The sequence below is a fragment of the Athalia rosae genome, chromosome 1 (genome assembly GCF_917208135.1).
Source record: "Athalia rosae chromosome 1, iyAthRosa1.1, whole genome shotgun sequence".
NCBI classification, from domain to species: domain Eukaryota; kingdom Metazoa; phylum Arthropoda; class Insecta; order Hymenoptera; family Athaliidae; genus Athalia; species Athalia rosae.
Genome location: NC_064026.1, coordinates 14,202,637 through 14,229,157, shown reverse-complemented (window position 1 = coordinate 14,229,157; position 26,521 = coordinate 14,202,637). Strand labels below are relative to the sequence as shown.

At 41.5% G+C, this 26,521-nt stretch overlaps 1 protein-coding gene across 8 annotated transcripts in view; it reads left to right on the top strand.

Annotated features, from left to right (window-relative positions):
* The window catches only part of LOC105683200 (neural cell adhesion molecule 2-like), a 248,404-nt gene that overhangs the window by 153,709 nt on the left and 68,174 nt on the right, over positions 1 to 26,521 (top strand). Inside the window, exon 1 of one of the 8 annotated variants that reach the window (XM_020850799.2) lies at positions 18,924 to 21,579. The exons of the other annotated variants lie outside the window; for them this stretch is intronic. Within the exon in view, the coding sequence (XP_020706458.2) occupies positions 21,577 to 21,579 (3 nt within the window). The 5' untranslated portion in view covers positions 18,924 to 21,576. Of the gene's footprint in view, positions 1 to 18,923; positions 21,580 to 26,521 lie in introns of those variants that run through there. 8 annotated transcript variants of the gene reach the window in all.

The window sequence follows — 26,521 nt, the reverse complement described above, 5'->3', positions numbered from 1 at the left end:
CTCATCCCTAAAAGAAAGCAATCGTGACTCCAACAATAAGGTCTAGACTGTATAGTCCAGCGGATGGCCCGCGATGTCTCGGCCTCGTGTTTTTATCGGGTGTACAATAGAGATTTGCAATAAAGTGAAACGCGGGGCGCGTGGCCATCGCAACGTTCTTAAGCTGCAATACCTGTACAGTAATTTCCCGAAATGTCCTCTTTGTTTTCGATCAAACGGCAAGTAGCCTCGCACAGGCGGGTGTACACACATTAGGCGGATAACTCCGAATGGAGAAACTCTCATTAACAAAATTGAGAGAAAATAAAATATAAAATCGTAGTAACAATTTTGAGGTACAGTCTTTGTCACGGATTCCGAGCGAATGGAAAAAAAAAAAACTACGTACATTCAAATTCTATGAAATTTCACGAGTGGGAAGAAATTTGTGCGATAAATTTCCCATCGTTTGATCACGAAAAAAGAACGGTAGCGATGCAATATTTTTTTGTTCCTCTTCACTTTTCACATCCCAATGATTCAATGCGTCGAGTGTGATTTTCAGAAGCGGGATATCTATAAGCGTTGGGCGATGAATAAAAATTTCTATTTTCGGTCTCGTAGAATTCGTTTGAGACGAACTTTTTCCATATTCTGCACGTTAAGGAAGTAATTTTCCCTCTTCTCGCCTGTTCACCGGAATCTCGCCTGTAAAGGGCCGGGATTTTAACGGCATATCTTTGCCGGTTAACTGAAATTAGGGTAATTTGTTAATCACCGAACATTCCACCGAGGTAATAGCCACGCCTTCGCACAACTGTAGAGAAAATGATCTACTCAATACGGTGTTCCAAGTATTTTACTTTGTTATCAATTTTTTTCTTTTTTTTTCTTTTTTTTGCCACGAATGTATGCGTTCCACGTGTTATCGGAGTGCGATACACTCACTTGCTCCTGTTATCGAGAGGTACGTGGCTATTGCTACTGCATCTGATCAATATGCAAATTGGCTGGTAATCAGCAACATTTCGGAGCATAACTTGGGGCGCTAATCAGAAACGGGTTTTGGGAAGTACTAACAGCACGTTGCAGCTGAATGTACAATGTTCATACCTCTATGTATAATCTACAGTTTGTTGGAATTAGTTTTAGTATGGAACGCGGATGAGAGATTAAACCGATCCCAAAAGTGACCAGAGCAGATATAGCTGTGAGCTGGTATCGTACCCTCGACTCACCTATACGCACTCTTCCATAAATCAATTTCTGGCTAAGTTTTGAACCTGAATTGAAAAATAACGAATGACCTAGGTTTGTCTTAATTGTTATCCGAATCACGAGAAACTAATCAATCACCTGAATAGTACGACGAACCATTTTGCTCCGCACCATATATCTTAGCGATTAATGACCGTTTCTAACTTTCGTCTCTCAATTTCTTTGGGCCGGACACACGATGAGAAAAACCACTTTGAAGTCCTATGAAACCTGTGAGGTCTTCGGGAACCCTTCAAAATCCGTAGAATCCTCCAAAATCTCTTGAAATCCGTAAACACATTTTCACCCAAGTCGCGCACATCGCCGCGAATTCACGTGTAAAGTCCTACGAAATCTCATATCATCCCGCGAATTCCTTCAAAGTCTCCGGGACAATATTCCTGTAGAATCTTCGTGAATTTTTGACAAAGTTTCGTCAATATATCGGAGCATGCACATCACTGGCCAATATCATAGATATTATATGCAGAGGCTCAATACGCTACCGAATATACGTGTCACGTTATCCATCCCAAGTCCTAGAATTGGTTTCATTCGACTTCCGTCTCGGACGTTCGATACGGTTGCATAGAATTGTCCAGTGTCATTCACGAGTAGAGATTGGAGTGAAAACGACATATCATTTCGATTCGGCAGCATTTATTATTTTCATAAACAAGAAGGCAAAAATTCGAAAATACCCACCCCCGGCGAAGTCAGCGTTATTTATTTATTTCGTTCAATGAACCGTGTAAGGAACGCGAATGAACACACAGTGTGGAACACGTAGTTTTCTATCGAGAGCAACAAGACCGGAAGAGAAGGAGAGACTATTGAGTACAAATGCAGTTGAACGGTAGCCTTCAGTCATGCGAATCGAGCGAGAAGAAAGGAGCAAGGGCATGCTTCTATCAATAAAACCAGAGAGAAGATTCTACGGGAAGAAACAATCGCAGCACTTCATGGGGACAATGTAACAGATCCTACGATGCGGTAAACAACTGCACGCCGATCGATCGGGATCACTTCGCCAGCTACCCTTGAAAATTTCATCGAACATTCGAGTCGATTTTTATTTCGCCGATAAATACAACCCTACCAGCCTCGTCGGCGACTCGTGTATTTCACGAGGTATGGTCAATGATATCGCCGGTGTATATTTCGAGCATCCACCCACCCACGTCGTTATCGTCGATGTTGTAATTCTGATACCGACGATAAATACCTCCGTAATTGTAGTCGCACACGTGTACCCGCAGCCTGCAGCGCGTAGATAGCGTGCCGCGAAGTACGAACGGATTTTCGGCAAGGGATGAAGAAAAGATTTTTAAAAATTTTCCACATCGAAACCAAGGTTTCCTCGTTCTAGTTTTCATAACACAAAAACTTTATGAGGATCTCTTCATGCGCTCACAGCTTTTATTCGCGTTTTAAAATGTGCAGTATTTTCCCTTCGTTTCTCTTTTTCATGCGCTTTTCCGCTCTCGTTTTATTTCACTGTTTCTCTTTCGTTTTGTCTCTATTCATTTTGTGGAAATACGTACGTACGTACGTGTATATATGTATAGAGAAATTTCGCTGCGGCTCTTCGGAAGGTGAGCTCACGCACCAGAGACGCCGTGTTACGCCCGAGCGACACTGCCGCGAGTTTTCACGCTCCGTTGAAAGATATTAGGCGGCACAGCTAGTCTCGCTCGCTGTAAAACGATTGCTTTCACCATCTAATATCCGTGTTCAACTCGGCGATAACCGTCTGTTGTAGCGCAACGAGACGAGCCAAGTATTTGAAAGTACGAATCAAGATCCTAAATATTGCATACAAGCACCCCCGTTGCACCCATCCACCCGTGTGGTATTGCTCGGGAGAAGCAAACCGCGTACACCACCTTTGTACGTCTATCGCTGCGAATTCCATCCTTCGATGTCTGCCTCATGAAACGGCTTGAATTTAGAATATTTAGAAGAATAGATGCGAAATTGAGGCGTAAATTGAAAAAAAAGAGGGAAAAAAATAATATCGCAAACTGCGGCAACGATCCACCGCAGGTCAACCGTCTGTGTCCTTTTTCATTCATTCACTCCACCAAGATTGATTCGGACGGCTCGTACGTTCGACCCGAATTCCATATTTCGATATTGTACGTAATTCGCGGTACAAACTAACTGGATTCATTTTCGAACGTGACTCTCGGTCCTTTAGCTTCTCAACTTTTCCCCTACCTTCGTTTCGTGACCTCTTGCGTTAGTAATTCATCACGTGTCGGATGGGTGTATTTTTTGGTTTTCGTTTTTTCTTTTTTCTGGGTTTTTATTCATTTATTCATTTATTTATCATTTTTTTTGTTGTTTCTTGTTATTTCACCAGTCGGACCCCCTATTTTGTTTTATGGTATACCTGTGAACACTCCCTGCGTGGCTCGGCTGGGGTTGTTCTGTCGTCGATTATTAACGCGGACAATCGATTCTGATTGTGAGTAGTGCTCTGCCATTCTTAAATAATAAGGCAGTTCTGCGCTAGACTCATACGATATATCAGTCGCAGAAATTACACGCGCAAGTAAAGTGCATAGGTACCTACGTACCTGCGATTATACGAGCTGTGAAGCTGAAAAAAGCAAAATGTCGGACACTGATCTAACTGACAAAAAAAAAAGTAAAAAAAAAAAAGTTGTTACGGAGTGTTCGTACGTCACGATGGACCAGTAATGAGGCATCTAGACGTACGGTGCATGTCGCACCCATTGAATTTACAAGTTACGCACACTGGTTGGGCGTTGCAATACTATTTTTTGTAAAAATCGGCGAACGGAATCAGTTCGAATCCAAACGTTCGCTAGGTTCGCTAATTCCATCGAATCGCTCTTCCAACCCCGCAATGAATCTGTTCGTCGACGATTTAACCGATGCAAGGCGTACGGCTGGTTGCGCGAAGGTCGTCATATATCTGCAATAAACAGATCGAACGCGAAATATACCTCCGACAATAGATCGAAAAGCCCGCCGCATACGTCGAGACCTATTAGACCGTGAGAACCGAATGAACTTCTCGGCCATATGGGCAAGCGGCGACTACGTGAGGCGCGAGAATTTTTTCATTTTAGGGAAATACAACGTTTGCACATCTTTGGATTATCGCCGGCGAATGTTTCCCCTTCGATACAATGCACACGTGAATTAGGGAAATCCTCGTTTGAAAAGCGGATTACTAAAATTTCTACGTGCATTATGTATGTGTGTATACAGTAATCTACATCGCACTGCAGTATATGGGTATCTGGAAGGTGGCTGAAGCATTTTTGCGAATAGGTGTGCGGCGATAAATGGCGCGCATTTTGCCTGTATTTTTGTTCGCGTGAAATTCCACATTCCGCAAAGTATAATATAAAAGTATAAAGGTCGAGAAAATGTCAGACGTTGGGCATTGAAGGACGGTCACGTTGCAGATATAATCGAAAAACGTGACTAATCGAAATCGATTGGATGGAAAAGACGGATTGATTCACTTCTAGAATTTAATACCCCCGAACTTTGGCGCCTGAGAATCTTTTTTTTTTTTTTTTTTTCCTTCTTTGTCCTCCTTTCTCGATAATGTATTTTCCGAAAAACTTGAAAATTAAACGCCAGCTGACTCGACCCTACCATTTTTATAAACCGCTGTTATTTCTAGTTTACGAACATAAGAAAAATTTCTCAATTATAAAACCGCATATCGCGTTACAATCACGGAAAATTCTTCGAATTCAAATGCACCTACGGGCGGATTCGAAAAGAAAACGTTATCGACGCCATGAAAGAGAAAAAGTAGGGGAACATCTTCAATCGATCATTAAGGTTAACGTAAATTTTCAGGTGACGTGCCTCCCGTCGTTTCTTTGAATGACGAATTGATTCGCTCTTATTCCTGAGTGTTACAACCGCCGTTTGTATATATAGGTATATATATATGTATACGTGTGCGACGTAACGAGTTTATGAAACCCGATATCCAGGACAACGAGCGACACCGGGAGATTCCGGATGAACAGGTTCACTTTTTACAAAAAAAAAAAAATACCTACCTAACTCTATATGAAACTGGGTGCACCTGCTGGCTCGCTTATCGTCAGACAGCCCTCAGGGTTTACCACCCCTGTCAGTTGCGATTGAGCTCTGATAAAAAGCAGGAAATCGCGTCCAACGATGCAAGTTCTCTCCGAGCTGTGAGCGTAAAAAGTCGGATTTTTGTTTGACCCAAATCTGACAAGGAAATGATATTTGTATCTCGAACACTCGGGGGGCACGGAAAAAGTAACAAAAAAACGAATAACGGAACAATTATTTCCTGGATTGTTGATCATTGTCTCGCTCAATGAGAAATTCAAGATTATTGATCTACGTTACGCGATCTCCAGACCAATATGTAAAATAAAAAAAAAAAAAAAAAAAAAAAATTAAGTAAATTTGAGCTCATATGTCAGAGCTGAGATCGCTTAATTTCGCGATTCAATCGCGAACGGAGATGAGAGAAAGGAAAATTGAGAAAAAAAGTTCAAATGGTGTTGAAAATTGAATGAAAAATAACGCTAAAGAATTATACGAATTAAATGAAATGAACAGAAAAGCAAGCTTGGTAGTTGTTCCTGTTCCGAATAATTTTTAATTTTATAGTTGGAAACAAATTTTATTGCTTGAATAAATAGACGTGGCCATATTTTGTTACGCAATCAAATATATGAGTCGTATAGCCTGGATACATATACATATATATCTAGTTACATGTGGACATAAGTGCTGAATATGGTGGGTCCAGATGGGCAGCCAGGTCGATTATCCAATCGCTACTTTTGATTGAATTACGAGATTAATGTTTAACAAATAACCGAATTTAATTCTCCATCGCATTGAATTCATATTTGCCGATGTTACCACGACAAACAGAGAATTCGGGCTATACGACCATACCTTATCGTGCCTGACTTGACTAACGGGTTGAATTCCCCGTAATTATTTACATACGCAATGCCGGATTGGTCGCTAGCGGGTTTACTATCCACGGTGCTGCCGGGTTTAACACGCCCAGGCTTCACTTCCTGCTGTAAACCAGGTTTCGAACTATCGATATAAGTGAAAAAAATAAAATAAAATAATGTTCAAATTACCGGAAAATACGAATGCCTCACACATCCCGGCGCATCGAGTAACGGGTATTGCATCTGATGCACGACTAGAATCACGATTCAGTACCCGGTAACGGTTTACATTCTAAATAATGCGGTTACTTATCTCAAAATTAAAAACCCTCTACGGGGTGAAAAAACCTTTCAATTCTGGTGAAAGGTGAAAAGTGCAGATATCTTCGCTATGAATACACCAAGTATTGCTCGTAATTTTAATTCAAAATCTAATCGGAAGAACGGAAAATTTACCCGTCAATCTCATTGGCTGTGGCAACGAAGAGTTCCGTGTCGATTTACATCATAGAATAAGGAAATTTCTGTGGACTGCCCGGTATATTCCGTAGCTCTATTTTGTGATTCCTTTTCCGGCATACGTCACGTGTAGTAAAGTCGTATATCGAGTAGAAGTTTTTCGAGGAAAATAAAGATGGTAAGTCTTATTGCTCCATGCACGGAAGATTTCTTCTGGCTAACCGTGTTGGTGCGCAGCTGCAGGGCACCCCCAGGTTTTTAGAATTTCGATATTCGAGTAACGTCGTTATCTTGTATACTTGATACGATATAAATAAAAATACATCGATCGTTCGAAGCGCCGGATATAGTCTCGTACCAACTGCAGAATAAATTTCCCAACGCGTTTCTACAAAAAATCTCTGAACTTCTTCCGAACAGCCTACACATGGTCAGTCGAGGTAAATATCCTTTGGAGACGTGAAAAATTTTTACGAATATAAAGCCTTCCGAATTGGCTCTGGTAACGTAAGAACATAAGACCCGCGATACCCTTTCGGAGTGTGAATTAATTTTTCAAATGACTGAAATTCTTCGATTGTTAAAAATGGAACTCGTCAATGAACAATCTCCATCTCTTACCTACGTTTTGACGGCAAAAATTACCGTACGTTAAATATATTCGGCGTTTCTTCAATGGTCAAGAAACTTTTCCGTCGAATCTGCCATTTTTCTCAACACCTTCGATAGAGGAATCGGGAATAATGGAAAATAAGCAATCGGCAATCTCCAATAGTTTGATTTACAGGCGAAATACCGTGATGGGATAGATGGATAACGGATCGTTGATACGCGTTATCGAAATTTTCAAAAATCATAAGGATTCGGCGCCAACAGATTCATTCACCTTGACGTTCGAATCGTACAACTAATCGTAAGAGAGCAACGGAGAGTGAGAAGCGGATGATGTTTAACGTGGGAACTTCTGCATTGGTACAGTATTATATACCTGCTTGAAGTTCCCTCTAGCTGACGAACTCGCTGTACGAGACGTGTCGGGTAAAGCTAATCCAACTTTGCAGCGTCAAAGGTCTTGTTGTTCTACGAGTATCGCTTACTGCTACAGGGTGGTATACGTGAGTATTAGTCACACTTTATCACCGTTACCAGTTTGGTTCAGTTGTATGTGCGGCGGCTAAATAACTACACAACAACCTAGCAAACCCTGTTTGTCTTTGAACGAACTTTACAGTACCGCGTCGTTCGACCGGATGGCCGAGTGCGAACCTAAAGTGTGAGGATCGGAGTCGAACATGACTTGGCGAAACGTGACATCGGGAAACGGGGAAACTATTTCACAAAATGCCTCGAGCATCGCTAAAAGTCTGTACGGTGCGAATGTTACGCCATTCGTTAAATTGATCGATTTTTTTTTTTATCCCGGAAACTCGCTACTTCGGAATAGCTGGGTTCACGTAAGAACATATGAGAAGAAAAAAGAAGACACCGCCCGATCGCAGGAATCGTGAAAATAACAAAGACTAAGCTGGGGAAAAAGTCACGAGGTCGACCTTTTTTTTGCTTTCCTCTTACTCCTGTGAATTGAGAGGTTGTGTCAATTTTTTATTTTTTTTATTTTTTATCTTATTTTTTTCAAGTAGAGTAACTTGAAATAATTGGGACGTGTCTTCTTCGGTTGAAACCGGTAATGACAACGTTACAACATCGTCGAGTTTCGGTGTCTCTTTGCTGTACATGTGATACGTAATATCGAATGCAGCGGAAGAAATGTCGAACGTTGCAATCGTTTACGAAGATACCGAGATATACGTAGAAATGTGGATATCAAGTGTGCGGAAAATCAATGAATCGCTATTGTCAAAAGCAATTGGATTTCATCGTCGTTATCTGTTCCAAGTCGGTATTCGGTCGTTTTGGTAACTTCCTACTGACCCCAATTCCGGCGCGTTCCTCGAACAAACGCAGATCCCTCGTTCAGACCGATACCGTGAAAAAATGCATTTAATTTTCATTCTCGTCGATACAGTGATATATTTTTGTCGATTCGATGCGTCGTGTGTTTCGCCACCGACTTACTATCTGAAGTGGGATAGCCAACTAATAAATTGTTTGCGGAATGACCGTTTGATATTCTCTTTCCATATGAAAACCGCGAATATCAGTGTACCCTGGACCAACTCAAAAGTGGCTTGAATATGGGTGGTGGTCGGGCCGATCCATATCACCCAAATCAGCCACAGGGGTAAATGGCCTCCCATTATGATAAAAAGTTTTCCATACAAGTTGAACCTGCAACGAAACGAATGGGCAGCCAATTATATTATCGCCGACGGAACAACGTCGTAATCGTCTCAAACGCACCATTGCTCGTTGACTTCGCGGTGTTTGCTCTTGGCGTTGATTACGTTCGCGGTTTCCGCGTTATAACGTCTGACGTTCAACGCAGTCAGTGTGTACGCGACGGCGTTGACTATGAAGGCGACAACAATTGCAACGGTACACACACTCACCATGAAAAGCTCACCTGCAATTCGTTGGAAAAAAAAAAAAAACACCGAAATATTCGCTTACGGTATTACGTGAAAGATATTGATCAAAGACTTCAGCAATGGATATTACAACGAACGCTATCCTTGATCGCGTTACATTGATGTGATAAAATGTGAAACTCACTGTACGTGTCGGTTTGAAAGTAAGGCAACTCCAGCAGGGCGATAGCGCAGCTGGGAACTATCACGGCAGGGATACCCCAAGCATAAATCGCGTACCAACGAAAGCTTCCTCTGTCGCGTTCTCTGCTGCAGTCATTGATAGCTCGCAATTTTCTGCGACGAGTATAAAAATGCCATTTAGATAGGAACGGGATTCGGCCGACGAACTTAGACGTCGTAAAACTGAAAAAAAAAATCGTTGCGGGGGTAAGGAAATTTAGAAGTCTTACCGAAACGAGTGCCAAATGTTGAAACTCATTACGGTGGTCCAAAGCCCACAGGACGAAGCGAAATAGCTGAACGCTGAAAAGTAAATTTTCGAAAATCAACTTATGTATGGTCCGAAGACTGTTGTTTTTTTTTTTTTTTTTTTTTATCGAAATTCACGAAGGTGAGTACGTGTGCACGGCAATGGTATTGAAAAATCTTACCGCACGTGACCGTCACTGCTAACCACAGTTCGGCCCTTCCGCTAAACGTTTCCGCGAGCAAAGCGGTCAAGTAAAGTCCCTCGTAGGTGGCGATGTACGAGCGAAATATTGTCCCATTGAGGTTTTGGAGTTCGGGCGTAACATTGTAACAGATGAAAACTGCGAGCATGATGAGCACAGCGAGTGTCAAGCACATCGCCTTCCACCAGCTACCCCTGAGCCATTTGCGACAAACCTTCGCAAAGAAAAGATGAGAACCGGGCTCTCGATATAAGCAATAATGTTCGAACTGTGTCAGCGAATTCCCGTAATAACCCGGGTCATAGATGGACAAGTTCGGCAATACGCGAAATTTTCTTAATATAGAGGACGTCATCCAAATGAAACCGCAGTAATTGTCGATATCGATCACTTTCAAATTCTCGTCATCTACGTTGTAAGTTTGATCGCCGATTCTAACCGTGGTGTTGGAGCCGGTGTTTTCATCCTCCGTGCATCGTCCCCGGTACCGCACCTGTTCGATCGCGCTGCAGCAAAGAATTAAACACGGAGTCGAATTGCACCGAGCACCCAGTGTTCCTCCGTAATTTATCGACCATATTATTTCGCGTGAAACTTTTCTCGACTCTACCGCGTGTTTTGATTGAAAAATCGTCCCCTCGGAATTCGCTATCCCTGCTGCACTGGCGCCGATTTCTATCAAAATAATAATCGTAACGATCGTCATCGCGAACGATCCACGCGAAACGACGAACGTTAACTTCGAACAGTCTTTGATGAACTAAAAATATTCCCAATATTCGAGATTATCTTTATACGGTGTATTTTCCGACCCAATACCCGTTTGTTCTGCATAATTCGTCAATAATAAACGTACTTCCTAGTATCAACAGAGGCCTCACCAAAAAGTAAGTTAAAAATATTCGGTTCGAAAAAGTCGAGATACAAACTGTTTTCGAGTGAAAGGTGTTTCGAAGCAGCCGATGCAACGTCATGTCGGTACTCCCACCAGGCTCGAATTCCTTCAATAACGTGAATTTCATATCGGAGCACGATTCAGCTCAGTTATCCGTCTACATGACTGAATAATCGCCGGGCGAGCACGTTTCGCACGCTTTTCGAGGCGGTGGGACTCACGTCCGAGAGTGACGTGGAAAATCTGCATTAACTTTCCGCATTCCGTTGTCCCGTTGTCTCGTCATTCCGCCGATACGTCGAGCCGAGAATTAAAAGGAACAACATCAATTAATCGCGAAAGATATTCGGGAGCCTGACTCGGTCACGGCCACCGCCACCTTTCACGGCTTAAAATAACTCGAAACCCCCGAGTCGATTGCCCTACTTCATTTCTGTCCTTGGACAACGGACATGTTTCTTCGGTTACCGTTGGAGATTTGTGCGAAAAATGGTTTTTACGCTCACAGCGAAGTCAGGGTCTTCAAGCGCAAAACACACTGGATCATACTATTTTTCGCTGATGCAGTGAAGTGCTAACGATTCCGAGTGAAAAAATGGTGAAAACAGATCCAAGAATTTCTCAACAATGGTGAGAAGTGTGTTTCTCACTAGGGTGAATCCTGTAATTCCTGAGAGCACAATACAAAATGTCGTGTAGTTTCATTTTTCGATCCGTTACGTCGCCTTTTTGTCGAAAGTCACCAGAGTAGAAGGGATTAAAAAAAAACCTGCAAACTCTTTTGTAGATTTTCTGTTTTTCTCGCGGTCCAGCATTGATTCTTGGAGTGGGAAATAATATCGGAGAATGAACGTTGAACTGTTACCGCCTCGATCTAGATACATGTGTGCATCGCGCACGTTATATCGCACACGTGGGCGGAAGCAATTTCGGAAACCAAAGAAATTGTGGGAAATTAGCCGGTACGGTCTTCAACGGAACGGTGGATACGGTACGTACATGTGGCACACACGCAGAGGGTGTTAAAATTCGACTTTTGAATAACGGACAGCAACCCGGGTGTACGTGATCCGGATTCCGGGCACTCAAAAGAGGGAACTTCTTCTTTGGTGTCGTAAGAGTTGGGTTGACTGCGCGAGATGTAAAGCGAGAAGTTTGCACGGATATATAATAGAACGAGGTGAGAGAAGAAACGACGACGCCGAGGGCGCGGCGAGAAAGAAAATTCAAAGTGCTCGCAAGAGACGACTAGGTGGCTCGCCCTCTCCTCAACTCGTCTCTCTCCCCTTTTCTTCCGAGCCAACCTTTGCTACGGGGGGTGGTGATCCTGTGTCGAGAATAAAATTGGGGCTGTTTATCTAAGCCAACCAACGGAAATTCCATTTCATTCGTCGGCTCTCGCGGCGACCTTTATTGTCACTCTTATTTATTTCATTAGTGCCATTTCCGCCTTCTTTTTCTCACATCCTCTCCGCCATTTTCCCGCTACCCTTGTGCCAACCCACCCACTTCGCCGCACGACAACCGCCGGGCGTCATCTCTTCGGGCGGGTTACTTTTGCCCTGACTTACAGCGGACGACGAAAGCCCTCCGACTCCCTTTCCGCTACAATGTCACCTATACGACGAACGTACGTACCTCTACGTACGTATACATAGCTGTACGTATACGGCGAGATTATAGCCGCTTACATATTGGCTCCGACCCCCACTTTATGCACGCACCTACACGGCTGAAAAGCTACTCCGTGTCATACGACGCAACCTGTACACGGCGGTATTATCTCACCTAAATCACGAGCGAGGGAAAATACATCTTTTCTCTTTCATTCTTCTTTCTTATATACTTTTGTACATACCTACCGATTCCTATTATACACGTATCATCGCCATCTCCGGCGAGTTTTGAAGTACTTATAATACAATTAGAAGCATCTATAGGTACAGCTTTCTTATAATAACTTTTCTCTGAAGTACCCTTAGGTGTGAAATCGAAAAAGGGATGAACCTTGTTACAGCCATATCGAGACTTTAAGTGTCGTTTTTTATTTACAGCCCGACACGTGAAGGCCACGGTGCGTGGTTTAATTATAACTCTTCGACCTGTGTGACCGATAATTGAAAAGTGACGTCAGTCAAACATACAGTCGGGTAGAGAGAAATGTTCGTTACTGAAATCACCAATTATATAAGTTCATGTATACATAACTATATGTCATTTGATATATATGTATTTGAACACGAGGGCGGAAGTTTTAATTTTCACAAAATAAACGCAAACACACGCGTATAGGGCATTAAATAGGCACCTACCCTACCGCGTAGGTAGCTCGTTTGCTGTTTCATTTTAATTAAGAAATAAAAAAAAAAAAACCTTTTTTATTACACCTACCCCATCGTCGTGGGTTCTTATTTTTCCTTATTTATTATATTTTTTTTTTTTTCCTGTTCAGAAGAGAGCTCGTGTTACGAAGCGTATCTCCCCCCCCGTTTCGTCGTCCTCGTCCTGCGACACGAGCATCCGCCCACAATTAATTTATTGGCACTGATAAATCAGCACTAATGAAATTCAACGAAATATTTTTCAAAATTTTACTATATCATAAATTTCCTACACCTATAGCTTAATCATTACGTTATACAATTTTCCAACCTAGTGAGGTAAAAAAAATGATTTTTTCAAAACAAAGTATATATGTATATGTAGGAAAAGAAATAGAACGGAAAAATTCCACTAATTTTCCTCCGGATAAATCAACAGTTACGTACAGTCATGTCTGTGAAACGGTAATGCACCGGGAATATTTTTAATTTTTTGCATTTCATCGTCGTACGAAAATAAAAGAACCACAGAAATTGTCATTCCCTGATTTCATCGAATCAAAGATGGCATTGAGTATGGACGCAATCTTTTGTCCTTAACGATTTTTTCTCTCCGTGATAAGCGCCGCGTAAAGGTTTCCCTCAACGGCGGTATTTCATTCGCTTCATAATGATAACTGTGAAACTTTATTCGATTATCGTGTAACAAGTTGGGAATTGCGTTCATCATTTTGAATCCAGCAGCGATTGGAACTCCGGAGATTTGATCTCGGAAGTGCAGAAATAACGAGTTTCGTATTGATTGGTGAAATATTTCCAAAAATCGGTCCGCCATTTGGAATTCACCATGAATCCGATGACATATAACTCTGCTTATTGATTGTACATGAATTTTAAAATTATCGAGAAATGAAGTTTCACGTCATTGATTCGATTTTTAGCTATCGTTCGCGCATCCCTCGCGAAAATTGACTTTTTCACTTCGATATAACGTGTAGATAGGTAAAATTGTTATGTAGCTTCAGTACCCTCGTTGGAAGCAGAAGTTAAACCCAAAATGTACGATAAAAATTCAATCAAGACTGTCAGAAACTGAAGCCTCCCGCGTGATGTTCGGCCGAATGTAGAGAACGCGAGCGAACATTTCTCTCCAACCGTATAGGCTAGGTTATGACCTACCCTGGCCTAACGCTACCCTCGGAGTCCGTCAACTAATTAATTATGCCTCTGTGAGCTCAATAATACAGGTCCAGTTCTAGTTGAATCCAAATGGGTAATAACGCTTTGTTTCATAGGAGAAACTGAAGTTCGTTCACCAGAACCGTAACGATCATGATCATGGCATTTGTTCTCGTAATTTTGCATCCCATTCAATTTGTGCACAGTTCATTCGGTGTTAGGAGCGAAACGTCGGCAAGAACCGAAAGCGCAAATGGATCTCGCGAAAGCGCGTTTGTTTTAATGTGGAAACTGAAAATATCGAGCGTTCGTTTCATTTCCGTAAACTCGAACGAGCCCCGTATTATACCTCATTGGAAAATTAACGTTTGAGAATAGAGGTGCGAAAAGATCGATAAAGATTTCGAGACTTCAATGACAACCTGGACGAACATAATTCTTTTCTTGTCGTTAGAGATATGTTAAGAGAATTGACGAGTTCCTTTTTTCGTCAATCACATTGACTCGTGAAGAATTTTTTTTTTTTTTCGAGAATAATGTGCTCCGGAGAAAAACTGTAGAGCTTTCTTCGAAAATTTTTAATTCCCGGAGTTCGTGTATTCGTCATTTTCATTTATATTGTATTTTTTATCATCGTTCCGCTCGAAACATAAATTAAGAGAATAATTCACGCTGACGGATTCTTCGGAAATAAAGTTGGTAGTGACGGAGGAAAAATCTATAAGTTAGACTAACAATAAGTCACCTTGACTAATGTATAAAGCTACGCTTCAACGTCAATTCCCTCTAACCGATGAATATTCACATAGAAAAAAAGCCAACTATGAATAGCCTTCCTCTTTTCCTACCACTGCAGTCCCTAGATTTCTGCGCCTCCAGAAAACAAAAACAATATATTCGCGAACATTATCTTATCATTTATTTAAGACCGTTCGTAAAACAGTGACGTTGCTGTGTAAGTCCCAAGCGGACTTTGGCTCTTTCTTTTTAGAATTTAGCGGGACAAATATTTCGTGTCTCGTTAAATTTGGAGAAAAAATGCTCTTCGTCTTGCCGGGGAAAAAACGAGGAGAATATTCTTTGATTTGAAAAAAATGTTTAAGATAATAAAAAAAAATTTCCTCCATCTTTCCTCCGAGAATATATTTTCGGTGCAATTTTTGCAAGCCGTGACTCTCCGCTCGATCCTTTTGAAAAAGCAAACTACGGATTTTATTCGAGTAAAGTTCGCGTCATGCTACATTAATTTTATCATTTGATTCATACGCCAGAAGCTGCTCGGCTCGATCCCTCCGTTTCTTCTTCCCTTCACCAAGGGTAACCGCCCTTTTTCTTTCATCCTCGCAAGAATCTTTTGTCGCCAGAGCTAGGGCAGCCGGTAAACCCGACCCACCTCTATACCTCGCATCACGCCCTACGTGCTACACGCTGGGTAATACTATTCAAACGAACTCCTTTGCACAAAACCCTTTGTGAAGATCCGCCCTTGACGCGTTTTCGCCCCGTCACCTTTGCCGCACTTCCGAGACCCGTCCGCCGGGCTAATTTTACCTTTAAAAACACCCTTTTCTTTTCCGTTCTCCACTTACCTCTGCCCGTGAAACCCACTGAAATTATTTATCGTTAGCTAAACTCGTCGACGGTTCCACTTGAAGTAATAACAATTTCCATTCCTTCCAATTATACTAAACTTGAACCTATACTCTTCAGCTGCGGTGAGACGTTGGATTGATACAGGGGACGGTTGACAAGTTACCTTGGACCGTTAATGAGTTACAATTTTGATCACACCCTATAAACGAGCATTCAATTCCAGCTGGTTAAGCCGCAATAACATCGTTGCACGAAAACAAGAGATCCGTACATTTAGATGGACTAGACCTACCTGGGATTATGTATTGCGATGCGCCGAATCCGTCGTCGGTTTGGTCTGTACACCCCCAAAATTTTGAGTAAACTGCGAAAAACCGCTGAAAATTACTTAGAAATCGTAAAAAAATTGCAATCGTGCAAACAAAAAGAAATACACATTAATCTAGATCAAGTATTCTTCTCATGTATTTCAATACGCTGAATCCCAATCCGAAGTCGGTTATTTGAAGTTTAGAAATACGATCTAGATTGAGGACTTTTATTTTTCATTTGCACAATTGCAATTTTTCACGATTTCTTAGCCTATCTCAGTGGTTTTTTGTAATTTACTCCAATTTTGGAGGCATGGCAAGCTAAATAATATTCATATTCGCATCTAGCGCTTCGAAATACGTAATCCTACGTAGGTCCAATCAAATGTCCAAACCACTTTTTTTTTGGTTACCAGTTAAATTTATAAATTCTCTGTAGAGTCAGGTATGTGGTTCTATTATCCGAAGAGAAACACCGACGATCTATTGGACGCAGGGACGCAAAGCAAAAACTAAAACTACGGACAACGAAATTATTATCATAGTGTAAAGTTTCATTATGATACTGAGGAAAATTCTATGAATCTATTTGTATAATTTATCGTTGGGTCGGATTCTATGAAAGCCTGCAATGATTTCACTTTTTCCAAATTGTATACACGTTGTATAGTCCATTTCTACTCATTGTTGAGGATATCCTGTCCAACGTAATTATTTTTCATTTCTCAGAACTGGAGAAAAATTTTCTCAGTTCAAGTTAAGATTTCATTCAAAAGCAGACGGTTTTATCGAATCAAGGGAAAACCAAATCGTGAAATTCGACGAAATTTTTCTCCGAGTGCATGTAAATCTACCTTTATCGTCTTATAGCGGCTAAAGACAATTTTATTTAGTTTAGCCGAAACGTTTGGCCGGGTCAAAACTCCAGCAAACTTCGTGCAGCTACGAAAGGGTTGGTATAATTTGTTGGACTTTGCAGCATCGACCTGATATAACGTAATTACAACTCTAACGCACACCTCGCTAAAATTAACTAAGAACTAAGTGGTTTATTATTTTCTCTTTCCACTTTCTTCTTTTATTTTTCTTTATTAGCCTACACTAATCGCCTCAAGCCCATCCTTTGAACGTGCTGTTTGGATCCAGCCCCAATTTAGTTGCACCGACACTTTACCGAAATACGAGAGGGGTATTCGGATCCGAGCTGGACGGACACAGGTTCGTTGGTCAAAGTCGCGCAGGTTTAGGTCGGTGAGGGTTCCGAATTCAATCGAAATCGATAAAGAAACCCCGACTTTTTTCGTACCTGAGGTAGTTATCTACCGAAGCGTTATAGGTAACACGATGCGTGCGTAATTAGGGATAAGTCGCCGTCCGACCAACTCGCAGGTTGTTCGTTCATTTATTTATTCTCCCTGTCCTGTCGTCGCTTTCTGACGGAAAACAAAATTTTGCTTCCGAACACCCGCGGGAACAGCGTTGATATCACCTAATCCGGAGGCTTTGAAGAAGAAAGGAAGGAGGTCGGGAGAAGGGGAAAAATTATTTGCCGGTTCAAAAGTGAAACTTGATGAATGAATCGGAGTGAAATTTTCAAATCTTAATTGCGAGGAAATGGGGTGTAATGACGTGAATTATTACCCAGAAAAAGATGCTGACTCTTATTACCAGAGAACTAAACCTTTTAATCTACAGACCAGCGGTAGCTTACGCTGACTGTGCACCTTTTCAGCTGATTTGCTGTAGCCCGTATTTTTTGATCTATACGATTTATGCAGCCGCATATACCGCAGCCCCGCCGACGCCACGTCGTATATTACAAGTATATAAACCTTATCTTTTTGTTTATTGCACCTGTTTTACCGTAGGCGGTTGTTCACGCAATCGGGGAAGAATTCAAATCGTTATACATTCGTGGGTATAAAAATCCGAACGAAGGAACCGGGGGTTTCGATATCAAGGGCTGAAAAGCAGGAGGGCTGCGTGAACTGCCTGAGGAAGTTCGAATTTTCGGTGCGTAGTTTTCCAAACATTCGAGCCATCTATACTGCCGAAGACTGTGGAAATCCAGAAACATGAAATTCACATTAGCTTGGGTCGATGAACGAGATTTGAAAATTCAACGGTGTGTTCATTTCTCCGGATTTACGTCAATCTGTTTTTCAGCCAGCAATAACGATTATCTCACCTGTTAATTTTTGTGTTTTTTTTTTTTTTTTATGCTTTTGTGGAAAAAGCTATTTTTCTTCTTTTATTTGTTTAATCGCGATCGTGATAAACCTGTAATGTGCGCCGAATCGTATTTCATGCGTGTAAACTGTTTGAAGAGAAAAAAAAAAAAGTTCTGTACACGTGTATGAAAATTTCAGTATCATTCCAAACAGCGAACTCGTTCGAATTTCGAAATCCGCATCGGTTCTCCTATAAGTAAGCCCCGTTTACCCTTTAGAAACCTACACACGTATAATCCGTTTCGGGCCGATTATATTGTTGTTTAAATAACAACTAAATACCTTATACATACGCGTTATCTTCCGAACCATTTCGACGATCATTATCAACGAGCAGCAAAATTTCCAATAGCGAACAACTGTTCGATTTCGTTCGAACACCGCGCCGATTTATCCTGAAAAAATTAGACGCTCTCTGGGCGCGTATAACAATTTCGACATTTCGAAAACAATTGTTACTTAGCTCAATATTTACGGTACTGCAATCATTTAGATCTATTTTACTGACAACGAAAATACGACTAGTCATAATCGATCGTTGGCCTCGCGGGCGAGGGTTGGTTTCGAGGTGTGAAAGAAGAAGAAAAAAAAAAAAAAAAAAAATTTCATCCGCCAGATGGATCCCGTTAGCTGTACATCTAAATGTATATTTATGTATATCAACTTTCATACAACAAAAAACATTCATTTCTCCAGGGACACCGGGTATTACCCCAACCCAACTTCGGTGGTGAGTGTATCCAAAAACGACTATTGGGGTTCGTAAAAACTGAACTGACCGAGGCGTTAGAATGGTATAAAATTTTATTCGTACGTACGATACAAATTACTGTATACGGGATATATTTTCACCTTCGAACCTTCGATCGTTGACTGTTATTATTATTTTTTGGTTATCGCGTATGATGTCGTTGTTATTTCTTTACGGATCAATGACTCTTCGTAATAATTTCGAAGATATTTCCGGGAGCAGTGCCGTCGTTTTGTGAATTTATTACACCGGGAAATCACCCGACAATCCGTGTGACATCCACAGCGAACTGTCTTCTTTTCGACGTGGGCGTCAAAGTTTCCTAATTCTTTGCAGATTACGTAAAAATATTAAATTGGCTTTCAAGCAGCGTGAAATTTGATGCCTCAACCTAATTTTCGTATTATTCCCGTATAGGTGTAATAAAAACCTTGATTTCTTTCTCGGAAAGTACTCACATTCAATGCCGTGAAATTTGAATATAACGCGTTATTTTCATACTTATTGTTAGCTTATCGATCGAAAGAAGAAAATTTATTTAATTGAAATCTCTTAGAATTTTTCGAAACGCGCATTTCAGGCAGCAATTTTCTGAAAGTACACGAAGCCACGAATTACATCCCTCAATAATGAAATCGATCTGACGATACGAATTTCACTTCAAAAGACGATTTCGGTACTTTTTCTTTTTTAATTAATCTTCAGTTTGGTGGCAATATACAAAGCATACACGTTGATTGCGACGAAATGAAAATCTGCTATCGAACATCGACTCTGAATCTTACAATGAAATTTTGTTTTTCTGGACTCGGAAGTTTCGCTACCCCCACGGAGAGGTTACAGAGCGAGTGAAAAACAATCAGTGGAAACTCGATCACGCGTCTCTCATCGAATTCTCAAAATTTTTCATTAAATCGTTGCTTCTACGCGTACATTAAACGGCCATCATCGTCGCATGTCGAGTTTTGATCGAATCGCGCGTCAATTTGCTACCCGCTCGACGGTGCAGCCAGAGGCCGGGTCCTAGAGTCCCATTAATTGTTAAAAGTGCATGAATGCAAAAATGCCGACGAACTATTTGTGCGGCAGGGGCTGAAGAGGGGTTACTTTTGCGCGTCAGGTGTTTTGGGGGTTGCCGTCGACGGACATCGGGAGTCGAAGGGCTAGAGGGGTACGTAGGGGCGCCTGCGCCAGCCCCCGGAACCTCCGACAGTCTTCAGCTAACCCCAGCACGCTCCGTACCGCCGAGGAAACGCGTCCAATTAACGCTGATTTTTTCGTCTCACTTACGCGCGCACGCGTTTCTTCACGCAGTAAACTTTGTATCCTACTATTATTCCACGCGTGTAAAGTATAGCAAGTTCGTATTCCCGGGCTACGATAATTGATAGAAATTTAAAGTTGACTGCAGCTGGGATTCCCGACTCTGAACTTTGTTAGATGTTTCCATCAGTTTTAATAAAAGTTTGTTCGTGTGAAAAATAAAATTTTTAACACGTTCGGAGTCGAGTCGATGCGTTTAAAAATGACTTCGTCGATCGACTACCGCCCGCGCGATGATTGATCGATATACAACTTGAAACAAAATAATTGAAATCACTCAAGTTCCGAATCATTTTCGGGGCACGAGATTGACGCTGTGCCGGAGGTGCGCGCCCTCATCGGCGACCCTCGCCACATTCATGAAATTTTAGGTGAAAAAGAGGCGAAGTTTTCTTATTAATCTACCCGAAGCGAGATATACGCATGGGAATGTGTAACCGGTAATTGAATTCTTGGTGAAAAATTAATTCGCCAGACTTTGACGGCGTCGCCGTTAATACGGAAAGCACCCTCGGAACTTTGTTAGATATTGCGAATGGCGAAAAAGTACTGGGGATACGGGAAAAACAACGCGACGTTTCGTCGGTTTAATTAGTGTACGTAACGAACGTTTATGAGTCGCCATTTTTCTTATATCCTCATTCATCCCGGTCTCAAATTGACTCGTGCGAGTTACAACGGAGGCAGTCGTATGAAGTGCACTGGTCTGTTTAACCGCTTGAACATTTACTAATTGAATTCTGAGTATTGGCAATAAAGCTCAAAGCTTTTGCTCGAGTGAAACTAGGAGGTATAGGATTCAAATGAAATCACGTTCGACCCGAAATTCCAGTCTCCTGAGAACACGTTAGAATTTCAAACGAAATATCGTCGACTCTTTCAAGAGCTTCTCGAGGAACTCCAACTACACGTATACCATCGACTCGTCGAATCTAATCTACACTCGCAGCGAACAACGGAGGATCGAAACTTACGTTAAAAACAAAAATAACTTAATTAATAAATGATCAAATAAATGAAACCACAGTTATATGGTTCTGAGCTATCTGCGTATAGACAACGAATAAAACAAAATTAAACCAATCCAAACAAATTCTGTGAACCGTAAAAAGTGTGCCGCCGTAGTTGCAGATGTGAATTCAAAATCACCGCTCTTCTCACCCCAATGGCAAGTATTTTTTTACATACCGAATATGAAATGACATATTTCGACAGTTTTTCATGCTTCAGAACTTCGGAAATATTTTGAGTGCCATGTGCATGGCCAAAAACCGGTCCGTTTCACGTAGAATGCCCCGTATTCATTCGATGGCATTATCCTAGTAACACGATATCTCTGCCTGAATAATTAAAAAAACCTACGCTCCCTCTCATTGGATAAGAAGAGCGGAAGTTGCTTGAAGCAATAATCACGCTGTAATTGTAGTAATTTTTTTTTCTTCCTTGTTTTTTTTTTGTACAGAAGGAGTAGTGGAGCGTTGTGCGATTACACCCCTAACTGTGTTTAATCTTCTTTACCTCGTTAATCGATATAATCGAAATAGTCGACGTTGGGAGAATAATATCTTCAATTTATTCTCTCCTTTTCCTTTTATCCTTCACGAGAAATATCGCGTACAGCGTGAAAATCTTATGAATCGATTAACTGAGCCGATTGCAAATTTGCATATTTCTTTTCACACGGTATACTTGTTAGTATAATGGTATCGACTCTCTTCAAGATCCGTTGCATTTTATTTATCATTTGTTCGTACTTTTTCAACACCTGCACACTGCACGGGACGAACCGTTACGGTGCACCTATACATCCCTCTTTCGTCCTGGTAATAGTGTTCGAAGCCTGCAGGACTCGCCGGTGATAGAACCCACCAATAAAAGATATTACGAACAACTTTTGAACCGAAACTTGCGTGCCAGAAGTTTGTGGAAAAGTTCACGCTCCCGGGGCTCGCCGTATACTATCCCATTCCATTTCATTCCATTTCATTCCATTCCATTCCCCCCAACTACCCCCGCCAGGCACGCTAGTTCATAACTAACAACTTTTCTCACCATTTCTATAAACTCTAGATTTTTTACCATCTGAAAATTACCCGCAATACGAGGCGACGGTAAAATCCACTTCTGTATGTAACTTCGGATGAACAATCCCTCGCTGCGCGCTCGCAGTTTTCGTGATATTTTATTTATTTATTCATTCCGCTCTACGATTTCTTCTTTTCTTTTCTTCTCTTTTGTTTTTTTTTTTTTTTTTTTTTTTTTTCACTTCAAATTGGAATTTGAATGAACTCACGCGGGTTGGGGTACATCATATCCTACCTACCCCATGGTTGTTGTCGGGTATTGCTTAGGATCCACATGTGATTATCCTTCGTCAACGTCAGTTCTCTTCGAACCTTGCCCATGTATAATGTGACATACATACGCTGTGAATGTAGACGGGGGTGCAGTGCGATACGACGTATGGAAAAAAACGTCACTCACTCACCTTCACTTATTGCCTGCAACTTTTGCGATTCGAAGTGAAATTAAAAATTCTCAAGCCGATCGTAAGTGAAGATGGATATTATAGCTACATTCACCGGTGGTACTCAGGTGATGCTTAAAATTCGCGAAAACAAGATTTCACTTGTAACAAAAGCCTGAATTGCAAAACAAAAAAAAAAAAAAAAATCTCTTCGTGAAAACCGAAAAAATCAAACCTCTATTCAATTTATTCTTTTATTCGCGAGCTTTGATTTCATATTAAATTCGAACGTAGCTCACCGTGGATTAGATGGGTCTAGAGTTGCGGTCCACTTCTTTTCAGGCACGTAAAAAAAAAATTTCCGATGCTCATTATCGATACGTAAAACACATCGAACGAATGTGCGCGTGCAATTATTTAAAAGCCACCGCATGGGTAGATGCCGATATGATAATATCGATAGGAAGAGCGTTATCACCACACATCAAGCAGCGAGTATCGCAAAAAATGTTGTTCGCCTTGAAATAGTTTTTTATCATTATTTACTCAACTTTTTTTTTATTCTCTTTTTATTCTCTCTTCCCCCTTATTACCTCGTGTAATGCTCGTTAATATTAATAATCAAGCTCATACTGAATACCAAATCGCGTTGTAATATTTCACCGCCTAGGCTGTCGATATGATCAGTCTGCAGAAGGAGGTATGGGAGGGATTGAAAAAATTGCTTTGAGGTATATTACGTGTGCACGTAGACGTCATGTATAGGTGTACGTATAATTTCCAATAACGTACCTCCGCCGTTTCTCCTAGGAAGCGAGGCTCATCTCTTTCGATGCAGGATTTACTCGTATATATATATATGTATGTATGTATTGCACATACGTGGATACGTACGCGGGTTCGTCAACGTGAAATGTTGGTGGGCAGAAATTTTTTTTCTCAATACATAACAGAACTTCCTTGTGTGTTCGTGTGAAATTTTTAAACGAGAAAATAAAAGTGTTAGAATTTCGGACACTCGGTAATACACTTATTCTGAAATAACGACGGACGTCGTATGGTTAGATGGGTAGCGTATCGATTGTGAATTACAGGACGGTTGTTTCCTTTTGTTTTAGAACGTTCTCCGATATATCGCCACTGCAGCAAAATTGGTGGACTCCGTATTACACATAACCGCGCGTATATACAGTTCATACATGGTATATATATATAATATGTATAATAAAGCCCCGAGCTCGGGATTTGCCGAACACGGATATAGGCGGTACAGGTATACAAAACTGAGACATGAGGGAGGGCGGGAAGCCCCGGGGACGTTGGTAGTAGAAAAAAGAGAAATATACACACAGGGTCGAGATATACGTATAGTTATTGAGGGATGAAGTACGAGAAAGTAGCAAAAAGCAAGCGCGCGTGCAGCGCGGTGGAATATCGACTATCGGCGCAGCTTATCTTTGGGAAACATAAAATCTCCCCCTCCCCTCCCCTCCCCTCCCCTCAACCTCGAAATCAAATATCGGAGTAAGATTTTCCCGCGGTTTTCTCCGGGAGACTCAGCTATCTCAAAAGAAAAAAAAAAAAAAAACACCAAAAACCAAAAAAAAATTTGAAAGAAACGGAAAAGAAAAACCAGAAGAAATAAAGATGAAAAAAGATTACCAAAAAATATAAAAAAGTAGCCTCAAAAGAGCACGAGAGGACAGAGTTTGCTGAGAATTTGAATAATGCTTGTGCGTCCGCTGGACCGGTTCCCGCAGGACGATATATACGTGGTGTATGTACACATACATAGGTACGTCTATATATATATATATGTGTCTACATTGTTCCGCTTTTCTTACCGTCCTTCGGGAAGTGAAATGCAAGAGGGGCGTTGTCCGAATTCCCTGATCTCTTCGCGCGATATATTCAAACATCTGCGACTCGGTTTTTCTTTTACTCGTCGGGCTTATTTCTTCGTACGAAATTTTACCCCCTTTTATTTTATACCGTGTTTCGCGTTTAGCTCGATGCGCCGAGCGAGGCGCTTAACTTATCCGGGAGTTTCTCCTGCAGCGGTCATTTCTTCCATATGGCCATAGTGAGCAGCGGGGCTCACGCCCGCCTTTTCAAATCCTTATTTTTCCTCCACTTCCTCCGGCATCCCGAAGGTTTATGTATATTTTATCGGTTTCGGTCGGAGCGCGTTGGCGACAAATATACCGCGACGGTGTTCGCGGAGCGACTACGAGGTGCGGCCCGAAGATATGTAGGTAAAATTTATCATTTCCGGAGAATTGAAAATGTTGAAGAGATCGCCGTATACCGAGCTATCTCGGAGCTTAGGACATTGAGCTTTCATCTTAACTCCCGAATCTCTGTAATCCGGTGCCGACCTCTTGGCGCACTGCCCGCGCTCAACGAAATCTTGTAGCTATTGTAGGTATGTATACGTTACATATACCCGTATACATACATCGAATAAGATTGCTCGAGCCTCCAGGAATCTTACGGTGGCAAAGTCTCTATCTATATTTTCTCATACGTTACATGGCAAAGATTCGCCTTACCGGTTTACCTGTATGGATTTTTCGAAAACACCAATACCACCTGTATTCCTTCATCTGTATCTGTACTTACATACTTAAGACGCGAAAAACGATTATCACAGTGAAACGAAAACATTCTGGTATGCGCGTCGTTCTTTTCCGGCTAACGGAATAGCTTCTAATTATACCGCAGCCAATTTTCAGACGTTTCTCTGCAATAAGCATCCTCAAATTCAATTAACTCGAGAGGATTTCGAGCTTTTGCAGATAAAAGTATAAGCTTACAATTAGTTTCCGAGTCTGTAACGAGACGTGCATGTGTGTGTACACAAGCAAATGTTATAAACAGGAGTCAGCTCGAAGAAATTTAATTTGCGGATTATCTCCGGAACAATTTCAACTTTTCTAATTCCTCTTCTTTTTTTTACTACTCCTTATATTGTGCTTTATAATACCTCGGGCGTTACTCACGCACAGTGGCATCGGATAAAAATCACCCGCCGCATCTTTTGGGAAGACAATTACGTTATACTAACTGTGCACCGTTTACGTAACCTTCAACCTATTATCTCCAAGTTCACGACTAGCGTACACTCTTGCGAATGACGTGATATTCGATACGCGTATCGTACACGATACCCCGCGGAATCAATGCTAAATATCGTCCCACTTAAACTGTGTACATAATTAAAGTTTAGCGCGTGGGGTACGCGATACCTCCCCTCCAAGCTTATCGGAGTTCTTACAGAGAATAGTCGTAATAAGAAATTCTTCTCCGAGCGTGACATGTGGCGGCTGGTAGACCTTGAGGTCTCTGGCCTATGCGCACCCGAAAAGACAATTCCAGCTGTGATTGCTGGCTTAGGTTGGGAGTAGGTCGTAAGTCCTAGAGAGACCCAATAAGACCCAACGAAACGACGCGACGAAGCAGGTTTACCGGACAGCGTTTTCTGTCTTCTCCGGCTTTCCCCTTTTGCAGCAACCCCGTCCGGATTTCCGTGCGGATATTTCTTATATCCTTCTCGAATCATATCGTTATTTTTCTTCTAGGTATCCAATCCACGTATGATCTATACGTAAGTTAATTGCCATGAGGATATCCCTACGACTTG